The sequence below is a fragment of the Canis lupus genome, chromosome 16 (genome assembly GCF_011100685.1).
Source record: "Canis lupus familiaris isolate Mischka breed German Shepherd chromosome 16, alternate assembly UU_Cfam_GSD_1.0, whole genome shotgun sequence".
NCBI classification, from domain to species: Eukaryota; Metazoa; Chordata; class Mammalia; order Carnivora; family Canidae; genus Canis; species Canis lupus.
The window spans coordinates 13,883,497-13,909,832 of NC_049237.1; the positions used below are offsets into that span (position 1 = coordinate 13,883,497).

Consider the following 26,336-nt stretch of genomic DNA (forward strand, 5'->3'; position numbering starts at 1 on the left):
AGGTCAGCCTCTCGCCATGAAGCCCACGTTGTGTCACCAGGTCCACAAATTGCATGCAACTCACGCTGTTATTTGGAGGCTGAGACACAGCTCAGGAAATCAATCTTCACGCCCAAGGGGTCTGGGTTGGGAGAGACCCCGGGGCCTCAGCCATACAGCCCACCCTGAAGACAGACCCTCTGCAGGTAGGTCCTCGGCCCCCGTCTGGTCCCCACGGCCCAAGGAAACCCGGACAGCCCACTCCAGAGGCCTCCTCTGCCTCCACGCCTTGGGACCCCGCATGGGACCCCAGCCCCCAGGGAGGAGTAAGCACTGCTCAGTGAGCATTCGGTCCCCATAAGGCCAAGCGTGGGGAAGGCCCCGTGGGGGAGTGAGACCACTCCTACTGCAAAAGGGTCATCAGGCTGGGAAAGAAGCCGATGCTTCTTTGAACAGGCACTAAGTTCATGACGGAAACGCTGGCCTGATGACCCAAAGGGTGTGTTTTAGTGCCAACCGCTCTGCCTTGGGGATGCCACCCCAGCAACAAGGGACCCACCCTGCAGGGCCCCCACACAACCCACTGGCCTAGCACGACCCTGTGGGGGCACCCAGGAGCACACAGCTTCCAGCCTGGCCGCTGAGCTCCAAGTGCCCGGGCACCACATGCCCTCTCATGTCTCCAGCAGCGAAGTGGCACGTGGGCTTTCCTGGAGAGAGGCACGCTGAAGCCACCAGGTAAAGAAACAGGTCATGTCACACCTGCCCCTCCCACTGCCATCTGCCCCTGCATCAGCACAGGACGGCCGGCTGCCCCACACAAGTGCCGCAGGCAGCTGGGCCCCGCCGCCCCTCCAGAAACACAGCAACCCAGAGGGACCCCGGGTCTGGGGACGGAGGCGGCTTCCGAACACGAAAACGTAAGGCGAAGTTCTAGTTAACACACAGAGAGGCGATGGAACATCCTGTCACATGGAAGCAGGTCTCTCAAAAACCATCGTAGATCCTTTAACTTGCAGGAATATTCTCCTGATCGAGACGGTGAGTTTTAAAAGCAGTCATCGGGGTGCCAGCGCTCATTCTTCACCCGACAGGAATTTCTACTGAGCACTGATGTCCATCATCATTGCCAAAATGATCTCGTAATCCCTGACCGCGGAAGACCGAGGACTAACGCAGCCCCCCGAAGGGAACCCGAGATGCTGAGCACGATTTCCCTCCAAGGATAGAGCCCGGAACTGGGAGTGGCCAGGGGCCCACTGGTGCCCAAGTCTTCTGTGACGAGATGGGGCCCTGCGGGTCCAGGGTACAGGCAGGCAGGGAGGCGGGGCTTCTGCAGCACACAGAACACCGGCCACTTCCAGGAATGCGGGGGAACTTTCTGGACTGGCTTGAGAACCAGCCCTCAATCCTTACCATGTTCTTCTAGTATTTTCCATCTTCTGCTTGAAACCGCTTTTGAAGTTGGGGACCAAGAGGTTGCCCTTAAACACACACTCGGTCTGGCCGCGGATTGTTTCCTGGAGGAGCACCCAGGTGCCAGGCCGGCCGTGACGGCTGGGCTGAAGCAGGCTCACAGATCACCTGGGGTGTCTCCTACACAAACCCTCAGAGGCTGACTTCACCACCAGAGCATCTGACTTAGGACAAGCAATGCATCCCTGTGAAGCCAGCACCAGCACATGTGTGGCAGTGGTCTCCGCTCAGGGACCAGAGCTGACCAGGAGGTGACACACGCCAGCTGGCTGCAAGTGCATGGCGGGAGGAGGCTCAGAGTGTTGTGCACAGAGTCCCCAGGGGCCAGCAGGGGAGGGGACGCCCCAAGCACCCAGGACGCCTCGGTGCAGGTTCACAGGTTCTCAAGGATGTATCTTATCTGATCCTTTAGTTCTCAACACAAACCTGCCCCCAGACAGCTTCCCAGTGCAGGGCCGTGGGCATCCCTGAGTCCAGCATTCAGCAGATGTCTAGCGAGGGCGTCGCAGGCGCCCAGCCCGGGACTGCAATGCGCAGGAGCCTTGGTGCCTCCCTGGGCCCAGCTGGCGACAGGACCACGTGGGGCTACAGGCTGGCCTCGGGGAGGCTCTGAGCGGGAGGCAGGCAGACAGCTGGCGGGCCCACTCTGGCACGAACCCGAGGCCATGGTCCCGTGCAGCCAGGCAGGTCAGCGGGCGCACGCAGCTGTGCGTCAAACCCCCTCCTGGGAACCTCACCACAAAGAGTGTGTCGGTTCCCACCGCACTGCAACCCTGCCTACCTTTTTTTTGTTTTTTTAAAGATTGTATTTTTTAGTCACTGTTACGCCCAACGTGGGGCTTGAACTCACGACCCCAAGGGTCGTGCACTCCTCCGAGCCTACCAGGTGCCCCCCAGGCTCGCCCCCAAGTGCTCTTGTTAGTGCCAACTAACTCCCAGTGTTTGGGCTACCCAGGTCGGCACATTCACTCTCTACAAACATCTTTGGTACGAGGGGCCCAGCAACAGAAGAGGGACATGCTTGAGGTGCCTAGAGACCCAGGGAGGTGCAGGTCCGCGCCCTCAGCGCCATCCTCTGGGCCTCGATGGCTTGCTCAGCAGCACCCAACCGTGCAGGCGCCTCCCGTGGGGACCTGGCCACAGCACGGAGGGCATGTTTCTTCGTCCTTTCCCTAAATCCTGTTCCCACTCAGATCCTAGGTCCCAACCAGCCACAAATCCCCCTGAGACCCGCTCTTCACCCGCAGATGGGACCCTGAGCCTCCTACCTCTTGGGCTAAGGCAGGGCGACCCTCCTCGTGGGCCCAGCAACTGCTGCCCACCAGTGCTCCTCCAGCCCGGAAGCCAGCAGGAACCCTCCTCCCCTCTTCCCAGGGCACCGATTGGGCCCACACGCTCATCCTGGTGGCTCCGTCCCTACTGGGCTCGCACCTACCTCGTTGTCCATGGGGCACCCGCTGGAAAGTCTGAGGAGGAGTCTGGTTCCTCCCCCTGTGCTGATAATTACTGTGCATTCTCCTCTGTTCACTGCTGATCTTGTTGAAAAATATGGTCAGATGTTAGCCCTCCCTCTGAAAAAAACATGTGAATGAACAGGAAGACCAGAAACCACAGCTTCCTCCTGCAAACCCCACTGAAGCTGTTTAGTTTGTTAAGGAGGGTAAGAGGCGGGCGGTGCCCTCCAACTGCTGCCAAAATCCAAACGGTCGCGAGCCCTGAACAAGACGGCTAGAGCAGCGCGCGCTGCGGGCAGTAGGTGCCCACGGCGGCTCCCCGCGTGTCCAGCCACTGCTACGGGGCTACAGAAGGTCATCATTCTGGAATTCCAACCGTTCTGCAAAGAATGACCCACGGGGCTCCTGTCTGACCACTTGGGGGGCGCCCCCCATGCGTGAGGTCCCCTCTGCCCCAGGTGCACAGCTTGGCCCACCTTCTGAGTCCCCAGCCTGCGAGAGCCTGTGCCTCCCTTGGGACCCCTAAGTTTGTGTCCCCACGTGACACGGAAGAGCACATTTCCAAGCAAGTTCCCTTCAACTTCTTCAGGGTCAACCCTCTCACCTAGAAAAGCAGAAGGTGGGGTGCTGGTAGGGAGGCCTGACACAGAACATTCCAGAACAGCCTGCCCACAAGAAAGGCCACTGAGTAAGCATCTTGTTGATCAGGGTGACTGAGTGTGCTCACACACATCAACAGACTTGACGATCACAACACAAGTTATAATGATGAACCACACCGAAGTGCTGGCTTTCAACAGCTTTTGCCCATGAACATGGCCATTTCATGCGGTTCCACTTAAACTGCCCTGCAGTTCAGCACTTCAAAACTCTGAGATGGCCGAGGGCTCCGAGACGATCACTCCGTGCCCCGGTGACGAGCACACACACCGCAGACGGAGAAAGCGCCACAGGATGGGAAGGTGGCACTGAACCGGATGCGCTCCGAAAAACCCAGCGTCCACTGGACTGCCGTCCTTTTACCTCCCAAGGGACTCAGGGCGGCGGGCGGCCCGGATGAGGACGTGTCCTTTCCCGAAGCCACCCCTGCACAGCAAGACTGGAAGGCCCTGGTCTCCAGTGGCTGCTGACGGCAGGTGCAGAGCGGTGCCCACCAGTTGGGCAGCCTGCATCCACAGATGCTACGGTGGCCTGCTGGGCGAGCAAGAGCAAGGCCAGTAAGCACACAGGTAAATGCCGCAGACCACACACAGGGACGCACATGGGCCACCTGCAGGTGTTTGGGGAGGACTGAGCCCCAAACACAAGGGTGACACACGGCGAGCAAGGGCCCTGCGGAATGACAGGTGTGAGCATGGAGATGCGGGTGCCAGGAGAAGGCCGATGCTGACACGGTGTGGCTGAAACCACACCGGGCCTGGGACGCAGCCCACTGCCAAGACCTCCTACAGACAGATGTTCTGGCCAGGATGCCTACAGCGCTAACCCAACCCCACACACCGCGCCAGCCCCTGCAACAACCCCCACCCCATTCCCGGCAGGGCCATGTCACAAACTTACTGGTTGTCAGGTCATGCCCTCCACCTGGGAAAATGTCATGGAAATGTGCTTCCTCTCTGCTTCCAGAGCACCTCCCAATGTCCCAGATTCCAGCCCTGGGCCAGCAGACCCAACAGTTGCTACCTTGCCCTTTCACATGAAAACTTTGCTCGCCCTGTCCTGGAACACACGCCATAGGCCACAGAAGCCAGACCCACAAAATCTCTTGGTGACCTTCATTCTGGAGACAGCGATGAAAGACGTGCTCTATGGGCGGAAATGGCTTCGTACCAAGGCCGACTGGACAGACGGACCCCAGACATGCCGACTCAGCCTCCTACAGGGTCCGAGAGCAGACATAAAGGCCTCCTGTCCTGGAATGAGATCAGAGCAGCACCCCCATAAAGCTTTGGAATAATTTTGAACCTACCAGTTTATATGAAGCCAAACTATCCAAGTTCAGGAAAATAATGTTATGTCCATACTTAAAGTGCCTTGGCATGTTTATACCCGAAAACTGTTTGAAAAACATACTAGAGGATGTACTACCAGCAAAAGAAAAAGTGTCCAGAGGAGAAAAAGATGTGGACTCCAGGGACACGACGACCTAAGTCACAGGGTGAGTCACACACTGAGCCAATACAGCAATGGGTCCAAGTCAAAATAGAAGAGAGGGGGCACGTGGGGGGCTCAGTGGTTGAGCTTCTGCCCTGGGCTCAGGGCATGATCCTGGGGTCCTGGGGTCGAGTCCCAGGTCGGGTTCCCTGCTCAGTGGGGAGTCTGCTTCTCCCTCTCCCTCTGTCCCACCCCTGCCCGTTTTCTCTCCTGCTTGCTCTCTCTCTCAAATAAATAAAATCTTTAAAGAAACAAAACAGAGGAGGCGCCAAAAGAAAACAGAAAGGAAGAGTCCATTACATAAGTTATGTGCTGAAGACCCTAGAAGTTCTATCTTGATGATGAAAGCTTGGTACCTTCGGTGTCCATCGAAAGATGAATGGAAAAAAAAAAAAAAAAAAGAAAGATGAATGGATAAAGAAGCTGTGGTCTATGTATGCAATGGGATATTACTCAGCCATTAAAAACGACAAATACCCACCATTTGCTTCGAGGTGGGTGGACCTGGAGGGTATTATGCTGAGTGAAAGAAGTCAATCAGAGAAGGACAAACATTATATGGTCTCATTCATTCGGGGAATATAAAAATTAGTGAAAGGGGGGATCCCTGGGTGGCGCAGTGGTTTGGCGCCTGCCTTTGGCCCAGGGCGTGATCCTGGAGACCCGGGATTGAGTCCCACGTCGGGCTCCCAGTGCATGGAGCCTGCTTCTCCCTCTGCCTGTGTCTCTGCCTCTTTCTCTGTGTGACTATCATAAATTAAAAAAAAAAAAATTAGGGATCCCTGCGTGGCGCAGCGGTTTGGCGCCTGCCTTTGGCCCAGGGCGCGATCCTGGAGACCCGGGATTGAATCCCACGTCGGGCTCCTGGTGCATGGAGCCTGCTTCTCCCTCTGCCTATGTCTCTGCCTCTCTCTCTCTCTCTCTCTCTCTCTGTGTTTGTGACTATCATAAATAAATAAAAATTGAAAAAAAAATTAAAAAAATAAAAATAAAAAAATAATAAAATAATAAAAAAAATTAGTGAAAGGGAATAAAGGGGAAAGGAGAGAAAATGAATGAAAATATCAGTGAGGGTGACAAACCACAAGCGACCCCTAACTCTGGTAAATGAACAAGGGGTAGTGGAAAGGGAGGTGGGCAGGGGGTGGGGGTGACTGGGTGATGGGCACTGAGGGGGGCACTTGGTGGGATGAGCACTGGGTGTTATGCTAAATGTTGGCAAATTGAACTCCAATTAAAAAAAAAAAAAGCTTGGTTCCTTTCAAAGAAAAAAGAAAAGTATTAAAACTCTAGAAAATCGAGGTGCCTGGCTGGTTCAGCCGGTGGAGCATACAACTCTTGATCTCAGGGTTGTGAGCTCGAGCCCCATGTTGGATGCAGACATTACTTAAAATAAATAAATACGGGGAAAAAAAAAGCTCTACAGACCCAAAGTTGGTCAAGACACAGACACACTACCCCCGTGTGATAGCAGAACACCTGGGTCTGAACACCAGACAGAACAAGACGGACATCTCCCCAGAAGGACAGACCCTGCAGCAGAAAGGACATTTTCCTGCTCAGCTGGATCACGCGTTGGGTACAGAGCAGAGACCAACCTGAGGCACCAGGTGTGCTCATCACGAACGGGCTGTCATGCTTCCAGGTGTGTGTGCACCAAAGAAAGGTGTGTTTTAAATTTTTTAAAATTTTTATTTATTTATGATAGTCACACAGAGAGAGAGAGAGAGAGGCAGAGACATAGGCAGAGGGAGAAGCAGGCTCCATGCACTGGGAGCCCGACGTGGGATTTGACCCCGGGTCTCCAGGATCGCGCCCTGGGCCAAAGGCAGGCGCCAAACCGCTGGGCCACCCAGGGATACCAAGGTGTGCTTTTAAATAGAGACATTGTGGGGCACTGGGTGGCTCAGTGGTGGAGCATCTGTCTTTGGCTCAGGGAGTGATCCTGAGGTTGTGGGATCGAGTCCCGCATCAGGCTCCCCGCAGGGAGCCTGCTTCTCCCTCTGCCTGTGTCTCTGATATGAATAAATAAATAATATTAATTTAAAATAAAAAAATAAATAAAAGGAGACATCATGAATTCAAACTGAGAATACTAATTTGAAATGAATCCAATAGGATCTTCTTTCATGTCACCTTGTGTCTTCTGGTTCTTACACATGATCCTGGTTCCTGATGGCTTGGGTGGCCAGCAGCCCCCACCCCGGGAGCTGCTCGTGGTCCATGTGGTACCAGGGGGTGGGAAGCAGGGGTCAAGCTCAGCCCCCTCCGCAGCCCCCTCCTCAGGGATCCTCAGCTCTGGGGTCCACAGCTCTAGTCTGCATGGGGGCAGGGTGACCCAGGAAGACTGGCACCCCCTTCCAGCTACAGATGCTGCACCCAGGAGGGAAGGTTGCTTCCCACCCCCTTGAGTACACTTAAAATTAAGATGTCAAAAAGAAATATCTGGGTAGCCCGGGTGGCTCAGCGGTTTAGCACCGCCTTTGGCCCAGGGCGTGATCCTGGAGACCTGGGATCGAGTCCTGCGTCGGGCTCCCTGCATGGGGCCTGCTTCTCCCTGTGCCTGCATCTCTGCCTCTCTCTCTCTCTGTCACTCATGAATAAATAAATAATTAATCTCAAAAAAAAAAAAGAAAAAGAAATATCCTCCACTGGGGGGCTGGCTGCATCTGTGGAGCATGTGACTCATGAGCTCAGGGTTGAGTTTGAGCCCCAGTACGGGTGTAAAATAAAATAAAGTAAAACGTAATCAAAGTCACAAAGACTATGTGTAATTGACTCCAATAAAAATTAAGAAATAAAAAAGAAATATTCTACTCGGGAACAGGTGCCAAACATAACCTGACCCTAAGGAGTTTGTTTTTTTAAAGAAAATCAACTGACAAAACAAACAAGATTAAAAGAAAAAGAAGGAAAGGAGAGCAGGTGGGAAGAGGAAGGTGGATGCCAGTTCCAACCAGGGGTCTAAGGCCTCTATGGCTCACAACACTGGCACACAAACCCGGCGCCCAACTCCCCAAATAAAGCAGGCTCAGCACAAACTTCCCATGAGCAGGCAGTGTCTCACCTGCAGGCCCCGCGTCAGCCTCTCCCACGCATGTCCTCAGCTCCATCGGAAGAGCCAAGTCCAACCTCCCCCCTACTCTCCGGTCACAGCTGGTGCAGAACACCCTCCTTAACAATCGTCCTGGTGAACAGGAACCATCCACACTGTCGCCTTACAGACGCTCAGATGCCTCCACATCTGGCCAAGGGCAGAGGACAGCTCAAACAGGGGGACAGCTCGGGGGAGACAGAATGGACGGGGGACGGTTGGGGGGGGCAGCTCAGACATGGGGACAGCTCAGGGAGGACAGAACGGACAGGTGACAGCTCAAGGGGGACAGAACGGACAGCTGGGGGGCAGCTCAGACAGGGGAACAGCTGAAAGGGGACAGCTTGGACGGGAGATAGCTGGGGGGCAGCTCAGATGAGGGACAGCTCTGGCAGGGGACAGCTCAGACCTGGGATAGCTCAGGAGAGGGACAGCTCAGACCAAGGAGCAGCCACCTCTGGAGGAAAAGGCTGTCTCAGGTCCCATGGCCACTACGAATGCTCAGTGGCACGTATCTCCAGGAAATTTCAGAATAAGGACATAAGCTTCTGTGCTGAGAAGACTTCAGAGTGCCGTTTCCAATCCGACCTGGGATACAGGGTTATGGATTGGCCCCTCTGGTGTGCCCAAGCCTGTGCCCTGGCCTGGAAGTTCGTGTGCATGGATGCTAACAGAACAACACTGCCTCTGTACCCTGAAACACACGTGATGGTTGCAAAATGACACCACCAGTATTATTACTGGTATGATTACTGAAAAAAAATTATTTGGGGCTCTTCTCTAGCTCTTATCCTCCACATATATCCCACTGGGGGTCTGCTGTCACATATCTATGATTTCAGCACTTGAAATATCTTTTCTTGGAGGGGTTAATGACTTTTTGTGGCTTTATGCCATTTTTAATACATATTTTGCTTTCCTTTTTTTTTTTTTAAGATTTTATTTACTTATCCATGAGACACACACAGAGAGAGGCAGAGACACAGGCAGAGGGAGAAGCAGGCTCCATGCAGGGAGCCCGATGTGGGACTTGATCCCAGGACCCCTGGATTGCACCATGAGCCAAAGGCAGACGCTCAACCACTGAGCCACCCAGACGTCCCTGCTTTCCTTTTTTAAAAAAAAATAAATTTAATTTATTTATTCATGAGAGACACACAGAGAGAGAGGCAGAGACACAGGCAGAGGGAGAAACAGGCTCCATGCAGGGAGCCCGACGTGGGACTCTATCCCGGGTCTCCAGGATCATGTGCTAGGCTGAAGGCGGCGCCAAACCACAGAGCCACCGGGGCTGCCCCCTGCTTTCCATTTTTAAGTGACATTTTAAGAAGCTTTTATTTAATTTATAATAGTATAGAACAGGAGATAGTTTTAGTCACAAGGCCTATGCTCAGAGGTCATACCCTCCTTGCCTCCAGGTAACTGTATAAAAATTATCAGAGTGAATGGCTGCAGGTGCATGTCCAGGCGCCCACTCACTGGGCTCAGGGGACCCCTCCGGCTGGCCATGCTGCCCCAAAACCCATTATGTGGGGATAGCACAGCTTGAAGAATCTGCACCTCGTTCCAAAGAGTAGGGCCACAATGCACAGCCTGGTGCACAAACCACATCCGGTTTTTGCCAAAGTGTCCTTGGAGTAGGTCTTTGGAAGCAGGATGCTGTGTCAGTCAACACACCAGGTGGGAAGTGGGATGCTAGGTCAGTCAATGTACCAGGTGAGCCAGGCATTGCCTTTATCAGGGTTTGTGCAGGTCCCCTTCCCTCATGCCTAACCAACTCCAAGGTTTCTGCTGGCCTTGGGGGAGGGGGGGAGAGGGCAGTGGCCCCAAGTAGTCTGAATTTGCATTTCTCTTGTTATTCAGGAGTCTGACTTCCATTTTCACACATTTTTTCCCAAAGATTTTATTTATTTATTCATGAGCGACACAGAGAGAGAGAGAGAGGCAGAGACACAGGCAGAGGGAGAAGCAGGCTCCATGCAGGGAGCCCGATGTGGGACTCGATCCCGGGTCCCCAGGATCATGCTCCAGGCCAAAGGCAGCGCTAAACAGCTGAGCCCACCCGGCACCCCTTTTCACACGTTTTTAAAAACCATTTGTGTTTCTCTTTCTGTGTCCGTCTGTCCCCCTCTCTTGCCTGTGTCTCTCCTCTCAGCCCCTAGCCATTTTTTTCCTCTTTTTAGAAGCATCTAATTCAGGAAATATTTACCTTGTGTTTTATAAGGTCCAGATAATGTTTTCTTGGTTTGTCTTTTTACTTTACTTATGCTTATGTCATTGGGTCTTTTGGTCTTTTTTTTTTTTTTTTTTTACGGCTGAATGATTTGGTTTGTTTTTATCTAAATATCTGAGCCACTGGTTGCTCATCCTGGTGTACGGTACGAAGGATGGATCTATTTTATCGTTTTTTTAGACGGTGACCCAGGTACCCCGCACCACTCTCCAGCACTCGGTTCCCCGAAGAGTGGGGCTTCCAGCTGACTTTCCCTTCTGCTCCTGCAGCTCATCGCAGGACAACCCCACAGAGTCCAGCAGAGGTGCGGCCCCACCGCCCATTCTGCTGCACTTGTTCCCACATCGCTCTTCTTCTTTCCAGAGGGTTTCTGGGCTATTCTCACTTACTCCCAAGTCAGGTGAGCTTCCACTCAAGGAGTCTGTTCCAGAGAAGACGTCTGTGGCATTTTCACGGGGAAGAGACGCCGTCACCAGGCCACCATGCCATCCAAACACAAGACGTCTCTCCACTTCTTCTAGCCTGTGTTTCTGTGGCTCAGGAAGTTGTCTCCTACAATTTCAGATGTTTCTGCTCACTGTAGCCCTAGAGCACGCACCTGTCCCCAGAACCAGGGACACGCACAGCCGGCTTGGGGTGCGGCTGACAGGGTGGCAGAGGAGACGACGGCCGAGCCTGACCGCACCGGGTGTAGGAGCTGTGGTGTGCAGTCGGCCCCCACGCCCCGCGCCCCCAGCAGCCCCTCTGCTGACTAGAATGCCGGCTGTGCAACATCTGCACTGGCCGTTTCCACGGGCACAGTAAGCAGGAGATGCTCGGGCATCGAGCGCACAGCTGAGAGCGGCCGGCCCCCTAGACAGGCCCGATGTACGCCCACGGCCGGGCCCCCGCGAACAGCAGGGCCCCGCAGCACCTGGCACTGAATCGGCCTGCCTGCCCCCTCCCGCCCGGCCATGGGCGCCCACCCCGAGCTCACCGGCCACCACACGAAGCCATCCTGCACAGAGCCCTGCCAACTGATGGCTTCCACAGAACCCCTACAGGGTCACCTGTCCCTTCTGCACGCACACCGTCTAAAGGGTGGATGGGGACATGGGCGGAGCCCGAGGCCCCGCTCCCCCGGCCATCTGAGAGCCATTTGGACGGTGCTGCAGAGCCAGGCACACCTGGCCCCAGAGCCGCCAACAAGCCGGATACACAGCCTCCTGCATCCTCACCTGGGCCTTTGGTTACTTCCTCCCAGGGCAGCTGAACGTGTGCAGCCACCTCCCCAGAAGGCCGTTCAGGTGGCAGTGAGGCCAAGCCCACGGCAACAGGCCCATCCGAAGCGCAGGATGCCCCAGAACCTACCTGGTCCCCGCTTCTGCCCCAAGAGCTGCCCGGGCGCTGGGCAGGATGGCAGCCAGCACCCAAGCCACACACACAGACACCAACAGGGAGCATGATGAGCGGGGGGCCCTGGAGGGAACAGGAGGGGGCCCCCAGAATTAAAAGCAGGGTGCATTTCACAATTCTGATGGGGTCCCCCAAACTGCATTCCCATAAGGGAAGCCCAGCAGGAGAGGGAATGGGCACTTCCCCGGAAGGACAAGCGTCTCCCACACACAGAGGAGGCACGGGGCTGGACCCCACAGGCACCGCTGGCTCCACAGGGCTGCGCCCCTCCTACAGGAGCCCGGAGCCACCTGCACCAGGGATCGTGAGGGTCCACAGCGCCAGGCCCGACGTCACAACCCGGGGTGCCCCGCGGGCTCCTCCCACAGGATGACATGACGGCCCCTCCGGGGAGCACGGCTGCTGCAAGGCCAATGGCACATCCCCCAGGGCCTGGCCTCCTGGGACAGGCGACCAGAGAGCGACGGGATGGGGTGGTCAACAGGGGAGCCCTTTACAACCTGCTGCACCTTGGTGAGCGTGTGGTGCAGTGTGACAGAAGCCAGGGGGACCCGCACAGACACCCAGCCGTGCCAAGAGCCGGGGTGGGCTGCGCACATGCCACTCTGCTTCTGCCAAGGACGCCACCTGCTCGTGAATTCGGCTGAGGGCACACTGGAGCTCCTGGTTCTACTCCTGCAGCTCTTAAGTGTGAAATTATTTCAAAATACAAAGATCTGTAAAGCGGCATGAAAACAACATGCATCTTACAAGAACATGAACAGAAGGATCGGCATCATATAGGTAAGGATGTTGGCCAACAAAGGCGAGATGTGAAAGAACAGGGGGCCTGGGGATCAGGGAAACGGAGCAGTGAAGTGGATGCAAAAACCAACAGAAGACCATCAGAGGCGCCCCCTCCTCCTGTGACCAGACCCGGCCGCAGAGGAAGACAGAGGGAGGTGAGGCCCTGATGAGCCCCCGCCAGACGCAGTACTGGGGACACGGGGCAGACAGGGCATCCAGTACCCCTGCAATGGTCCCATCGCGCCCCCCCCTCCCAAAACGCTGTGGCACCAGGGAGCCACGCACAAGTTCCTTAGGACGTGGAGGCTCCCAACACATGGGAGGAGCTCTGGAAATGAGGATTCCCAAGCAGGGAGCTCTAGGAGATTCGTGGATGTGGCCTGCCTCCTCTGCGTACACCAGGTGACAAGATACCACTGACACGGCGTGCTGCCACGGGGTTTTCTGCCCCTGGCAATTACAGCAAAATTCCAGCTCTAGAATAAACTTGTGAGAGTGCTCTAAGTAGATGCAGAGGGGTTGCCCCAGAAGTAGGGGAACAAATGTCTGTATAACAGGCCCTGAAACACAACCATCTTCGTAAGGGATCTCCGTCACCAGTTACCCTGACTCTTCAACCTCCTTCCAGGATAAACCACACTGTTCCTGACACTTACCTCAAAGGTATGCTCCATCACTGTGTCTCTACACACGCCAGGTGTACTTACAGAAACCCATGCCGGCAACAAGGAGCAGCCCAGCAGGGCCAGCCAGGGCCCTACTTCTCCAGGAACAACAGAACCACAGGACAGAGTTTGAGTGACAAGGGGATGGGGACAGAGGGCCCTTCAGAAAATCCACGCACTCTGCAAAGTGCACATCCTGACCCACTGCCCTGTGCTCCTTGTCACAGCACTCAGTCTATCCTGTGGCACTAAGAGCCCCCTAAAGATGAAGGAGTTTCGGGAAGGCGGTGACAACTTCCCAGAAAGCACTGTACCAAGTGGGCATTAAACAAGTGTTTGCAATAAATGAAACCAAGAAAATAAAACTGTATGCACACAAAAAAGTATACACACATAGGAAAGTAATCTGAAAAGCTCTAACAAGAATTGTTTCTGGCAGACAGGATTTTTTCATATTTTTTCATTTTCATTTCACATTCATTTCTTGAAGATATTTTCCTATTTTTGAGCTGTAAATGTATTTTTTAGTAAAAAAAAAATTTTTAAGTTCATTTTGTAAAATAAAACCCAGATGCACCTGGGTGGCTAAGTGGTTTGAGCATCTGCCTTCGGCTTAGGTCATGATCTCAGGGTTTTGGGATTGAGCCCCATTTCAGGCTCCCTGCTCAGTGAGGAGCCTGCTTCTCCCTTTCCTGCTACCCCTCCCTACCCCTATTCCCCATTTGTGTTTTTTCTCTCTTTGTCTCAAATAAATGAGTGAAATCTTTTAGAAAGAAAGAAGAAAGAAAGAAAGAAACAAACAAACAAAGACAGCAACTGGTGGCTCAGTGGTTGAGTGTCTGCCTTTGGCTCAGGTCATGATCCCAGGGTCCTGGGGTCAAGTCTCTGCCTCTCTCTGTGTCTCTCATGAATAAATAAATAAAATATTAAAAAAGAAAAACCCAAATTATTAGCAAATATCATTTTCATCTATAGGTGTGGCAGGTATTCAACAGTCTGGTAATGTGCCATGTGAGCAAGGATATTTGAAAACATTTGGGATGCCTGAGTGGCTCAGCAGTTGAGCATCTGCCTTCGGCTCAGGGTGTGACCCCGGGGTCCTGGGATCAAGTCCCACATTGGGCTCCCTGCATGGAGCCTGCTTCTCCTCTCACTACCTATGTCTCTGCCTCTCTCTGTGTCTCTCATAAATTAAATTAAATTAATTTAAATTTATTAATTTAAAAATAAATAAAATAAAATAACACTTGTCCCTTTTCTAGCTACAGGGCTGTGTGAGGCCAGATTTTCTTCGGACATTTCAACTAAAACAACACAGAGCAACAGAATGAATGCAGAAGCAGAAAAGACAATCCCACTATCTTCTGTTCACCTAGACAATAAAGAGCGTTTCAAAACCATTAAAAAGGGGGCGGGGAAGTGGTGGCTCCAGGAGAGAGCGGGACTTCAGCTGGCAGAGGGAGCACCAAGGAAGCATTTATGACCTCCTACAGTGAGGTCAAACAAATAGAAAAGGGAGATTCAGTTCTAATATCCAAAAATCAGATTGAAAGACTGACCCGTCCTGGTTCTTCCTACTTCAATCTGAACCCTTTTGAGGTTCTTCAGATAGATCCTGAAGTGACAAATGAAGAAATAAAAAAGATTTTAACAGTTACCCATATTGGTACACCCCGACAAAAACCAAGATGATGCTGATCGAGCACAAAAGGCTTTTGAAGCTGTGGACAAAGCTTATAAGTTGCAACTGGATCAGGAACAAAAGAAGAGGGCCCTGGATGTAATTCAGGCAGGAAAAGAATACGTGGCACACACTGAGAAAGAGAGAAAAAAGCAATTAAAGAAGGAAGGAAAAAAAAAAAGAAGGAAGGAAAACCTACAAATGTGGAGGAGGATGACCCTGAGCTGTTCAAACAAGCAGTATATAAACAGACCATGAAACTCTTTCCTGAGCTGGAAATTAAAAGGAAAGAGAGAGGCGACGTCCAGGTGGCTCAGCAGTTTAGCGCCTGCCTTCGACCCAGGGCGTGACCCCGGAGTCCCAGGATCGAGTCCCATGTCGGGCTCCCTGCATGGAGCCTGCTTCTCCCTCTGCCTGGGTCTCTGCCTCTCTCTGTGTGTCTCTCAGAAATAAATTAATAAAATCTTTTAAAAAAATAAAAGGAAAGGAGAGAAGCCAAAGAGATGCATGAAAGGAAGTGACAAAGGGAAGAAGAGATTGAAGTTCAAGAAAAAGCCAAACGAGGAAGGGAGTGGCAGAAAAACTGAGGAAAGTAGAGATGGCCGTGTGGACAGCTGGTGAAGCTTCCAAGCAAATACAAAGGGGAAGAAAGAGAAGAAAAATCGGACCTTCCTGAAACCAAAAGTAAAAATGGAGCAGTGTGCGTGACCACCGGAGGGCACAGCCACTGAACCTTTCTTTCCCCAGCTGTCTCCCCTCCTGCTCTGAAGGACACCTTCTTTCCTCCCATTTCCACCCCAACATACAGTAGTAGTCGCTTTTTATTCCATTTTGTTTTCAATACAATTTAATACTGATCAGAGTAATTCTTTTGTACATTGAAATGTGGGGCTCAGTTTGAGATGAAAATGAAACCTTCCCCACCCCCTACTCCTAGACCAACCAGGACTGGAAGGTGCCACCGCTGGTGTTGCCTTCTCTTCCCACAGCCTATAACTTCATGTTTTGTACTTCACTGAATTGTGACAGTTAGAAACTTCTTGTATAGTTTGTGGAAATCACCCAGTTAAAGCAGTTAAGCACACACTGCTTAAAAAATAAATAAATAAAATAAAATAAAATAAAAAGCAAGCTAGGTGGTGTGGCTATATTAGCATCAGAATTCAGTTTGAAACAAGAAATATTACCACAAATAAACAGTCGTTTCACAATGAAAGAGACTCCTTTCCACAAGACCGAACGATCGTAAGTGTGCATGTACTTAACACAAACTTGAAGCCCAAACGCACAGAGCTACAAGGAGAAAGAAACCCAAAACAATGCTCTCTCAGTAAGTGATAGAATCAACAGACAAAAATTTGGTAGGGAATGGTTCAGCGGTGTCTTACAAAGTTCAGTACGTAACTACGCATCGATGGCAATTCAATTACTAGGTATTTACCCCAAAGAAATGGCCACATACGTCCAAGCAATGACCCGTTCACAAATGGTCACTGCTTTTCAGGAGAATATAAGATTTGAAAGAACCCAACAGCTGACACCAGATGAGTGGGCAACAGACCGTGGTGTAGACGTGCGGTAGACCGCTACTGGACATCACAGGTGAATCCCAGAATCCTGTGAATAAAGGGAATATGTACTGGCTGGGGGCACCCAGGAGGCTCAGTTGGTTCATTGACAGTCCTCAGCTTGAGTCAGGATCTTGGGGTCCTGGGATCAAGCCCCGCACCGGGCTCCCTGCTAACCAGGGATGTGCTTCTCCCTCTCCTTCTGTGAACATGCTCTTGCTCTCTCTCGAATAAATAAATAAATAGATCTTAAAAAAAAAAAAGACTCCTTTAAAAAAAAAAAAAGTACTGCCTGAATCCATGTGTATGAAGTTCTTGAACAGAAACCAATCCTGACAAGCTCACCTACAGCGCCAACCACCAGAGCAGCAGCTGCCAGGGTGGCGAGGGAAGGAACACACATCCTAGGAAGTGTGAGCGGCTTTCTGGGTGATGGCAATAGTCTAATTCTTGACAGGGCTTTGGGTTGCACAGGTGTACACATCTGTCAAAATTTAGCTAATACACTATTAAGATGTGTACGTTTGACTGTATATACATTTTGCAGCAAAAGAAAACTGAGCAACATTGATTTGCAGCTACAGATCAGCATGCTGAGGTACCCAGATGGAAGCAGAATGGTGTCTGTAACTTACTCTGAAACGCATCAGAGAGACAGGGAAAGTTTTCAGGTGGGTTCAGAGACAGACAGGTGTGTGGGATAAAACAAGCATAGCAAACGTTAACAGTGGAATCTAGGTGGTGGGTGGACAGGGATTTGCTGTAAAATCCTTCCAACTCAGCTGTATTCAAGAACATTCAGGATCAAATACTGGGGGGTGGACTGTACACTCTTCTTCCAAGGAGGGGGACTGAAGATTCAATCCTGGGGGAGAGGACACTTCTCACAGGGCCTGACGTGGGTCTCACCTCCACATACGAAGGGCAGGTCAGCTCCAGCCACTGTCATACCGCAGGAGTCAGTAAACCGGTAACAGTCATTTAGAGGGACATGTTTCCTGCCAGTTGGACCTGGGACATTTGCTGACGTGTGACCCATAGGTCTGTCCAAGTATTAGATTCATAAACTGCATCCCCGCCAGGCCACCAGTGAGGGAAAATGCAATGTTCTAGAGCATACAGGCCTGCAGAGTTAATGGTAAGGACACACAGGAGGCATGCTAGATTGCAGGTGAAACTGTGAAGAACTGTCACTATAAAAAGCCAAACAGGGGCAGCCCCAGCAGCATAGCGGTCTAGCGCCACCTGCAGCCCAGGGTGTGATCTTGGAGACCCGGGATCGAGTTCCATGTTGGGCTACTTGCATGGAGCCCGCTTCTCCTTCTGCCTGTGTCTCTGCCTATCTCTCTCTCTCTCTCTCTCTCTGTGCCTCTATGAATAAATAAATAAAATCTTAAAAAAATAAAAAAAATAAAAAGCCAAACAGGGGATCCCTGGGTGGCTCAGCGGTTTAGCATCTGCCTTCAGCCGGGGGCGTGATCCTGGAGACCTGGGATCGAGTCCCACGTCAGGCTCCCTACATGGAGCCTGCTTCTCCCTCTGCCTGTGTCTCTGCCTCTCTCTCCCTCTGTGTGTCTCTAATTAAAAAAAAAAAAGGGATCCCTGGGTGGCGCAGGGGTTTGGCGCCTGCCTTTGGCCCAGGGCGCGATCCCGGAGACCCGGGATCGAATCCCACATCGGGTTCCCGGTGCATGGAGCCTGCTTCTCCCTCTGCCTGTGTCTCTGCCTCTCTCTCTCTCTCTCTCTCTCTGTGACTATCATAAATAAATAAATAAATAAATAAATAAATAAATAAATAAATAAATAAATAAATAAAAAAAAGCCAAAGAAACAAGTGTCTTTATCCCAAGTCAGGAGTGCCAGCAGGTGAAACAGCAGAGCCCACACAAGTGAGCAGCTCCAGAGCAAGTGCTCCGTACAGACAGGAACCCCAGAGGTCCACGTGGACCATTCTCATTTTCACCATTCAACTCTCCTTCCCCCTCCCGGGTTACAAGATACCCACCATCCTAAGCCTCGAACAAAAGCCCAAATTTCAACTTCCTGCTGCACTCAGTAAAGGGGATTATTTCCACTGCACACATCCAATGCCCACAATCAAATGCCTTAATTCTTGGCACGAGCCTGGCAAACAAAAACACCAACCCTGCTACTATTCAGGCACGCTTAGGAGAAAAAAGGGTAACATTTCTGGCACACACAGCTAAGGGGAAAAAAAATTTTTTTTAAGATTTTATTTATTTATTCACGAGAGACAGAGAGAGAATGGGGGGTGACAAACCCAAACCTAAACTCCCTGCATAACCATGAAAACCGAGCTACTGTTCTTGGGCGGAGGGAGGAGAGTGAGCAAGCTCAGTGGTGGGAAGAGCCAGCATGGACCTGGGCGCAGGGTCACGACAGACCCACTCAGCCCACTCTCCAGCTGCAGGCAGGATTTTGAGGCTCAGAGCCTGGGCACACAGCCTGTCACAGGCCACACAGGCATGTGGTCGGCGGCCCACAGAGCACAGCGCCAGGTCACCCTGCCACCCTGAGTAGCCTGTCCGTGTGGGATGGGACCGTGGAGACCAGGTGCTCAGAATCTCTGGGTGACACTGAGACCAATTCCCCCAATGTGGTCCTAGCATAGGACTCTTGCCACATCACCCTGATGTCCAGGGCTTGCTTCAGGATAGCCTGCTTTACTCCACTTTAACAAACACCAGGGCAGGTGGCTGCAACAGCATCCGTCCTCCCCTGGCGCTGGAGGCCGGACGTCCGAGATCCGGGCAGGGGGGCAGGGGGGGGGAGGGCAGTCCCTCCCAACGCCTCCCCTGGGCGAGCGGATGGTCGTGTCCTCCCCAGGTCATCCCTCAGTGCGGGTCTGCATCCTGACGTCCTCTTCTGATGAGGATGCAGTCACACTGGAGCAGGGCCCACCCTAGTGACCTCGTTTACCTCATCACCTCCTTAAAGACCCCTCTCCACGTACAGACCTGTTCGTAGGTGTTGGGGCTTGGGGCTCCACCCTTCAGATTTGGGGGGAAAATAGTTCAGCCCAAGGTACCTGGGGAGGAGGAGTGGATGAGGACCAGCTGCCTGCACACTGATGATGTTCAAAGTCAAGGCACAGGAGCTTCAATACAGGAACTTCTCACGCTTGGACCTGCCGCCTTCATAACAGAAAGGCTTTCTCATTTGGTCTCCTCAAAGGAACTTTCTCTGAAGTTCCACCCTCGTGTGTCCTCTGAAGCCCCACTTCTGGCTCAGTGGCCACAGAGCTCATCTGTGTCCCCAGCATCTGGTCCTGGCACACAGTCAGCACCAGGGAACAGTCACTGGAGAGAGAGGCAACCACCAGCGGCTTCTGCGGCACAAAGGGCCGACCCCCTCCCCCCAGCCTGGGCCCAGGGCCTCCCAGAACCTCGGGGGCCCCATCCTGCACCCCACCTGCTGCTGAACATCACATACATGGTCCCCATGTGGGGTGAGCTGATACCCAGGGTGCCCCCTTCTCCCACGCCATGTGGGCACCTGCTCTCCAGACCGGATGCAGCAGCCTGAGCCATGCTTCTCACTGCACAAAGCCTGTCTTAGGCGATCGGGTAAACCAACAGGAGGATTTCATGCTGTCACATTGGTCCTTAGAGGGTGGCTGGTCACTCTCACCAGAGAGCGGTGACGAGCCAGGCTAGTGCTGCTGACAGAAAGGAATAAACAGGACAGCAACAGTGACCATAGTCACCAAGCCCCTCAGTACAGAAGGCACTTGTCCCCGACCTCATAGGCACAAGGCTGACAGCCCCTCTCGCTTCAGAGCAGCCTCCGTGTGGTACCATCGCTGAAAGAAATGTATTCCTCTCCAAACGATGCTCGAGCAGGAACGGAGAAGTATCATGAGGTTCGGGTATGCTCTCTGGGTCTCACAATGGCCGGCGAGTCACTGGATCTGAAGGTGGCAGGGACTCTATGGTTCCTTAGGTCGAAAACTAATAAATACAAGGTACTATGTGAATGGGAACTCTCCAAATCGGAGAGGAATGAGCCTCGTGACTGCTGGCCTCACTGAACTTGTCCACTGGCCGCTGGACCTACTGCCTCCACCAGGCACCTCCTGCCCCCCCCCACCGCCCACCTTCCAGCTCGGGGGTGCCACATGGTCACCCAAGAGTCACTGTGAAACCTATTCCAGCAGAAAGATAAAACAAGGCACAGACCCCAAAGTCCCTTCGTGAACCCCATGTGATGGCTGCGACACGTCATGACTGGCAGTTTTTAATGAGAGAAACAAAAAGGAACAGAGAAAAAAAAATCAGATTGTGTTGCTTTATATAAAGTACCATTTCTGGGACGCCTGGGTGGGTCACCGGTTGAGGGTCTGCCTTTGGCCCAGGGCGTGATCCTGGAGACCCCAGATGGAGTCCCACATCGGGCTCCCTGCATGGAGCCTGCTTCTCCTTCTCCCTGTGTCTCTTGCCTCCCTCTCTCTTTGTGTCTCTCATGAATAAATAAAATCTTTAAAAAAAGAAAAAAAGAAAAGTACCATTTCTTTAGATTTTCATTTTAGCCACATACGCACACACACACACTCACACACAAACAGACACATGCACGCTGGTGTGGAAGGCTGACAACTGGACATGCAAAGGTATAAAGGCACTGGTCCAGCCAAGCACCAGTGCCTCACAGACACCACCTGAGGGGCAATCCAGCAGCTACAGGAGCTGAGGACCCAGGACCCATAATGTGGGGGACTGCTTTCTCCCCACTTTTTATATGAAAACTCCAAAATTCCAAAAAGTAAACAGAATAACGGATGAGGAACATGCACCTTCAGCGCATTGGGCTATCTCCTCTCTGTTCTGCTTCCAGTCTGAATAAAGCAAATCTTAGGACTCACATTATCTTACCTATAAATAGCTCAGTACACATGTCTATCAATCAGACCTGGATCACATGATAGAAACATTATATCAACAAAATTAATAACTCCTTGCTAGGGGATCCCTGGGTGGCTCAGCAGTTTGGCGCCTGCCTTTGGCCCAGGGCGTGATCCTGGAGTCCCGGGATCGAGTCCCACATCGGGCTCCCGGCACGGAGCCAGGTTCTCCCTCTGCCTCTCTCTCTCTCTCCGTCTCTATCATAAATAAATAAATAAATATTTTAAAAATCTTAAAAAAAAATAATAACTCCTTGCTATCATTTAACATCCAGCCCTACATTTCTGGGGTACCTTATAACCTTTCTTTTTCTTTCTTTCTTTCCTTTTACGAAATGCAAACAAAGTAACCCAGTGTAAAAAATATTCAACTATTCAGGTTGAAAGCTTGGCCACTGATGGTTTGACCCGCCGTAGCAAAAGCAGGGACCCAAGAGAGTAGAGGCCCGGTGGTGACCTCCCACAGGCTAAGGCCTTTGTCCAATCAAGCATTCGATCCAACTTACGTGTACACCTACATTTGTCACAAAAAAGAATTACAACCTGACAGAACAGTGTCAAAACTCATGAAACTTGGATCCGTTTCATAAAGAGGCAACCTTATTCTCCAAACCCCAAATCAGGACTCATGATCTGAAAGATACCAGCCACCGTGAGGACATGTGTGCAGGATGTGTGCCCCAGCAGTCAGTCCTGCTCCCCAGGCCCCACGCCACTAGCAGCCAGTGGATATCCTGGTCCACATACGCATCCCACAGATGAACGAGGACCTGCTCATTTCCTGACCAGCTCCTCCAGCGTCCCCATCAGCCAGGATTTTCCATGACACATTACAAGGGTTCCAGTCGCCCTCATCATATGTGCCAGGGTAGCCTAAGACAAGACAGGGCTGGGGACACCTCAGAGGCTCAGTCGGTTGAGCGTCCAACTCCTGATTTTGGCTCAGGTGCTGATCTCAGGGTCATGATATCGAGCCCCAGGCCGGGCTCCCCACTGGGTGTGGAATCTGCTTAAAATTCTCTCTCCCTCTCCCGTCTTCCCCATTGAAAGAAAGAGAAAAATGAACGGACAGAACTGTACCTGGGGCCACCTTATATGAAATCCACTCTGTCCTACTTATTTTCTGGCAGTTCACAGACTCCTGTCCTGAGGCATTAGAAGAAGCCTGAATAACTGCTTGACAAGAAACCAGGACAAGTGTCTGAAGACATGAAAACGCCTACCAATCCACATTTATAAAGTATAAATCTGGGGGCGGCTGGCTCCCTCGGTCAGTACAGCATGTGACTCTTGATCTCAGGGTCATGAGTTCAAGCTCCATGATGAGCCCAGAGCCTACTTTAAAAAAAGTCAAAATCAAAATACAAAATAAAGGTTTAATCTGCAATTTTCGGGGCACTTGGGTGGCCCAGTTGGTTGAGCAGCTGCCTTTGGCCTGGGTCATGATCTCGAGGTCCTGGGATGGAGCCCCACATCAAGCTCCCCCGGTCAGCAGGGGGTCTGCTTCTCCCTCTCCCTCTGCCCACCTGTGTGTTCTCTCTCTCAAATAAATAAAATCTTAAAAAAAAAAAAATCTGTAATTCTGAGGGAGCTCACTGGAAAGAACTTTTTTTAAATATTTTATTTATTTGGGATCCCTGGGTGGCTCAGCCATTTAGCACCTGCATTCAGCCCAAATTGACCCCGGGTCTCCAGGATTGAGTCCCACGTCAGGCTCCCTGCATGGAGCCTGCTTCTCCCTCTGCCTGTGTCTCTGCCTCTCTAGGTCTCTCATAAGTAAATAAATAAATAAATAAATTATATATATATATATATATAAATAATTATTTATCTATTTGACAAAGAGAGCTCGAGCTGGAGGGTGGGGCAGAGAGGCAGAAACAGACTCCCCATTGAGCAGGGAGGAAGCCTGACATGGGGCTCAACCCCAGGGCCCTGAAATCATGACCTGAGCTAAAGACACATGCTTCACCGAGAGCCCCCCCCAGACGCCCCTGAAGAAGGAATTTAAATGGCTGAACTGTACTTTCATAAAACTATTAGGTCCTTACTTCCACTGTTTTAGCTTGAATTTGTGTGTAACTTTTAAAATAGACTAATCTGGTTATGTGACCATAATGAGAACAACGTAAGCACCAAATTTCATGAGTGGAGGTGACCTCACTGCACGAGGAGCAGAGCAGGAAGGTTCTGGCCAGAAGCAGCAGGGAAAGTGTGCTAAGTCGTGGCCTGGATAGGAATTCACGTCCCAGAGCTGTCTGGCTGGCCTGCCTATGGGAACATGAGCTAGGGCAGGGGCAGACCACAGAGAAAACACAGAGCTCCTGGCTTAGGCAACTATGTAACCAGTGATTATCTTCTCCAACAGACACAATGAAATTCATCATCAAAAAAAAAAAAAAAAAAAAAAAAGAAATTCAGCATCAACCTTCTCCAGCCTGAATGTTAACACTGCTCCTAACTCTGAAATTGTTGAGTTGTTTTGTTTCTTATTTTTTTAAAGATTTTTATTTATTTTTTTTAAGATTTTATTTATTTATTCATAGAGACAGAGAGAGAGGCAGAGACACAGGTAGAGGGAGAAGCAGGCATCATACAGAGAGCCCGACGTGGGACTCGATCCAGGGTCTCCAGGATCACGCCCTGGGCTGCAGGCGGCGCTAAACCACTGAGCTATTTATTTATTCTTGAGAGACACAGAGAGAGACAGACACAGGCTAAGGGAAAAGCATGTTTCCTGCAGGGAGCCTGATGCAGGACTTGATCCTGGGACCCTGGGGTCACAACCTGAGCTAAAGCAGACAATTAACCACTGGGCCACCCAAGCATCCCTAAAATTCTTGATTTTTACTGGCTTCTCACTTCTATTTTAAAAGCTCAGGAATATCTCACGGATTCTTTGTCTCTCTCAACATTGTGGAATATTCTACTTTTCCTACCAAACCTTGTAGAAGGTTCTAGAAAGAAGTCAGTGTACCTATCCCCTGCTCCCCCATCACTGACAGTTTAGCATCCATTCTAAGGAGGTGAGCCTCTGTAGCCAGCACCTTCTGGCCCGAGTGTGGAAGATGCTTCCAGGCCAAGCCCCAAGATCTGCTTGGGACATGAGCACCACTGGCAGCCAGGAGTGCTGGGGTCAGGCCATCTCCGGTGGGGGCCCTGGTCCACCTGCCTGCTGTATAACAGGGGAAGATGCAATGTGGAGCCTTCTCCCAGCTGTGGCAGAAACATTAAGCTCAGCTCTCCCCCTTTGTGGTGGGCAGCACCCCCCTGCAGTCTAGCGCTGGCAGAATGAATCACTTGCTCGGGCTGTTTTCCAGACTTAGGAACTGCAACTGGTACCGTACTTGAATGAGACACACATTCACGACACAGCAAGGAGAGAGAGAGAGAGAGAGAGCGCGCCACACGATCCCCCAGGACCACCTGGCCACACCGGATTTCAAGCACAGCCTTCCAAAAATGGTGCATCATGTGAAACAAGGTGCGGAGTCAGAGGATGGGCACAGCTGCCTCCAGCCGGCTGTGCAGACTGGGGAGAGCAGAGGACCTCCCAAAGTCTGAAACTCGTGCACCCGAAGTGCACATTAACGAAATCCAGCAGATGAGAAATCCTCTACCTGAGAAAGGAGAAATTTCATTGAAATCTGGTTTTTTTCTTAATGGCCTCTCCGCTATTAGTCTCCTGAAAATGAGTTTATCAACTACTCCAGCCTACAGTTAAAGCCACATTTGTAAAAGGACACAAACTAAGGAGCCCCTTAAACTGTGTCCGAAATCCAAGCGCCAAATGGAGTGACCCTGCAAACGCTGAGCGAGCCGCGAGCAGCTGTCCCTAAGCACAGCTTCTCCCTTCTTCGGAATCAGGACGCAGAGGTCCCTTGGGCAGCGGAGACCCCGGCCCTGGAGAGCCCCCGGGGCCCGCCCGCGCGCGCGCCCCCTCCCCGGCCCGGCGGAGCCCGCGGGCAGGGCCATGTGCACAGCCCGGGTTTGGGGGACGCGCTGACCGGAAGGGGCGGAAAGGCGTGGCTCCTTCCTCCCCGCGGGGCGGGCCGGGCGGAGGACCACCTAGCCCCATTGTCCAGGGACTCGCCTCCCGGCGCATCCGCGGACACCGACCCCCGCCGCCCGGGCCCAGCGCGCGAGGTCCGCCGGGGGCCCCAGCCTGCCGGCCCCGCTGTCCCCCGACCTCCCCCCGACCGGCGGCGGCGGCGCCTCCCGGTCCAGCCTCGGCCCCCCCGCCCCGCCCTGGGGTCCAGCCCGGCCCGGCCCGGGGAGCACGCTGCCGCTGCCGCTCACCTTCTTGCCCTTCTTGCCCTCCTCCTCCATGTCGCCGCGAGCGGCTCCCGCGGCCCGGCCCGGCCCGCCCCGGGAGCCCCGCGCCGCCCGCGGCCGCTACATGCTCGCCCGGCCCCGCGGCCGCCGTCGCCGCCGCTCCTGCGCCTCCAGCCCGCGCGGCCGCAGTCTCCCGCCGCGGCCGCCAGGGGACGTCCGCGCCCCGCACCCCGCACCCCGCACTTCCGGGCCGAGGCGACGCCCCGCCCCCGGCCCCGCCCCCGCCCTCGGGGCCCCCGGGGACGCGCCCGCCTGGGCCCGCCCCCTCGGCCGCGGGAGCGCGCCTGTCGCGCCCCTACCCCGCCCCACCCCTTCAGGGAGGGCGGGAGAGCGCCAGCCCCGCCCCAGCCCGTCCTCTGCCCGTCCCCTGCCTCTCAGGGCTCCAGGAACCGCTTCAACTTTTCAATTCTGCCGCCATCTTTAGGGCAGCCACTTCCCGGCGTGCCTCGCGCTCGGGAAGGGCGCCCCCACCCCGCCGCCTCGGGCCGACGGGAAACAGGGGCGAGGCCACGATGAGGGGGAGGAGCTATTCAGTAGGTGAGGGGCGTGGCCTGTGGGGAGGGAGGGGCTCGCAGGAAGGTGAGGCTTGCGTGGC

The 26,336-nt window shown here is 52.8% G+C and overlaps 1 protein-coding gene and 1 pseudogene across 4 annotated transcripts in view; one reads left to right on the forward strand and one right to left on the reverse strand.

Moving 5' to 3' along the window:
• CCM2 (CCM2 scaffold protein) overlaps nt 1-25,821 on the reverse strand; it is a 44,758-nt gene extending 18,937 nt beyond the window's left edge. For 2 of the 4 annotated variants that reach the window (XM_038559529.1, XM_038559528.1), the window contains exon 1: nt 2,724-2,884. In XM_038559529.1, coding sequence (XP_038415457.1) covers nt 2,724-2,855 — 132 coding nt within the window. In that variant the 5' untranslated portion in view covers nt 2,856-2,884. The other 2 variants (XM_038559531.1, XM_038559532.1) reach the window with 2 other exon arrangements.
• On the forward strand, nt 12,160-15,699 carry LOC119869510 (annotated as a pseudogene).
• Nucleotides 25,822-26,336: the final 515 nt, after the last annotated feature.